The 1,901-nt window shown below is 36.6% G+C and overlaps 1 protein-coding gene across 1 annotated transcript; it reads left to right on the plus strand.

The window, feature by feature from the left end:
- Nucleotides 1-333: 333 nt before the first annotated feature.
- On the plus strand, nucleotides 334-1,534 carry LOC121966181 (thiosulfate sulfurtransferase/rhodanese-like domain-containing protein 2; the record flags this gene model as incomplete). Its single annotated transcript, XM_042516289.1, has 4 exons — nucleotides 334-453; nucleotides 664-769; nucleotides 1,000-1,115; nucleotides 1,376-1,534. Coding segments are annotated over 4 exons (501 nt in total), but the record flags the coding sequence as incomplete, so codon positions are not given.
- Nucleotides 1,535-1,901: the final 367 nt, after the last annotated feature.

Raw genomic sequence — 1,901 nt, forward strand, 5'->3', positions numbered from 1 at the left:
ATATTGTAGGCTGTGATAATAATAATAATAATAATAATAATAATCTACTTTGCATGTAGTATATTAAAAATTATATATTTTTTTCATTTAAAAACTTAGTTGCATCATAAAAAAATCTCTGAAAATTAATGCATTTTTGATATTAATGATTAGGACTGATGTTGGTCAAACACTCAATGAAAGTAGAAAATATTAATGTAATGTGTATATATATAATGTTTTTTGAAAGCTTGATTTTGAAAAGCGCATTTTGTGCTCAGAGCAGGCGGGCCCTAAGGGTTAATGATCTAGTGTAAGAGTCCCCTTTAAAAACATCATGATCGTCTTCTTCAGGTGAGGGTGGCGACTGAAGGCATCAATGGAACAGTTGGGGGCACCAGCGTGGCGACTGACGTTTACATCGACGCTATGCGTTCACACCCTCTCTTCAAGATGGACAAAGAGGATTTTAAGGTCAGACGTGGATGAAAAAATCATACTGCATCATAAAATATAAAGATATGTCTTTTGTCTTAGACAGACATCACATAATGTTTCTGCATGAATATGAACTTGAAGCTATATTTTCTAACATGATTATCGTAATAAAATAAAATAAACGAGACCTTTTACTAGTAGTACCCACTGTATGTAAATGAAGTGTTTGTGTCGGTGTGTTTTCAGACAAGTGAAGGCAGCGCAGAGTGTTTTAAAGACCTGAGGGTCGGCGTCTATAAGGAAATCGTCCCAATGGGAGTAGATCCTGAAATGATTTCCTACCAACTGGCAGGTATAGTTTCTGTAATCTGCAACAATTTCTGCTATTGTAATAGTATAAATTGTCCCAACCACCTCTGCAAGCATTAAAATGCCTTTAACTCTGTTTCTTGCATTCTCCGTACACGTACATTGGTAGAATAGTACATGGGTTTTGTGATGTTACTTTTTGTAAGAAGTTTTGTTTTGCAGCAGCTGATTTTGTGGTTTTCATGTGAGTAATACGTCTTTGTTTCCTCTCAGGAGTTCATTTGGAGCCGCAGGAGTTTCATAAAGAAGTGGAGGCTCTTTTGGCGAAAGGGGATTTGTGCAGTGACACTGTCCTCCTGGACTGCCGCAACTTTTATGAGAGTAAAATTGTAAGTAATGTTTCAGTTTTCAACCTGCACAGGCTCTGTAGGTTTTTCTGTTATTTATCCGTCCTTTATGGCTCATTCTGTACCATCTCACCCAGGACCTCCCAGTTCATGTCATGGATTTTCTTTAAAAAAAAATTTTTTTTAAATGAAATAAACATGCTTTAAAGTGCAACAAAGTGCTTTTAAGTTTGATTGAAGAAACGAAAACAACAAAGGAAATATGCAAAAATGGATCGTAGAAGTCTGTTTTGTGTCTCCAGGGGCAGTTCACTCAGTGTTTGGCCCCGAGCATCCGTAAGTTCAGCTACTTCCCGGATTACGTCGACCAGAACCTCGAACTGTTCAGAGACAAGAAGGTGTTGATGTACTGCACCGGAGGGATCCGTTGTGAGCGCGGCTCCGCTTACCTCCGCTCCAAAGTAAGAGGACTTTTGTTTCACGTGAACTGAAAAATGCCAGTTTGACTCTTTTTAAATGTGCTTTTTTGATGCTTAGCATACAGTAACTCACATTTTATGGAACTGACTGGTTGTACAGTAACTCACATTTTTTAGGCTGCTGAGTTTCCACAAGGGGGAACTGTTCAGTCATTGTCTGCTTGTGTCCTTGGACCAACTGTCTTTGAAACCTGAGAAAATTAGTCGCAAATTAGTAAAAAAAAAAAAAAAAAAAAAAAAAAAAAAGCTCCCTAAAAAGTGCTGAATATATACATATATATATAATTTTTTTTTTCTGTAGTATAAAAATATTATAATTATAAATGTAGTTTTGTGGACATTTTTCCCC

This window comes from Plectropomus leopardus, unplaced genomic scaffold (genome assembly GCF_008729295.1).
Source record: "Plectropomus leopardus isolate mb unplaced genomic scaffold, YSFRI_Pleo_2.0 unplaced_scaffold23403, whole genome shotgun sequence".
Classification (NCBI taxonomy): Eukaryota; Metazoa; Chordata; class Actinopteri; order Perciformes; family Serranidae; genus Plectropomus; species Plectropomus leopardus.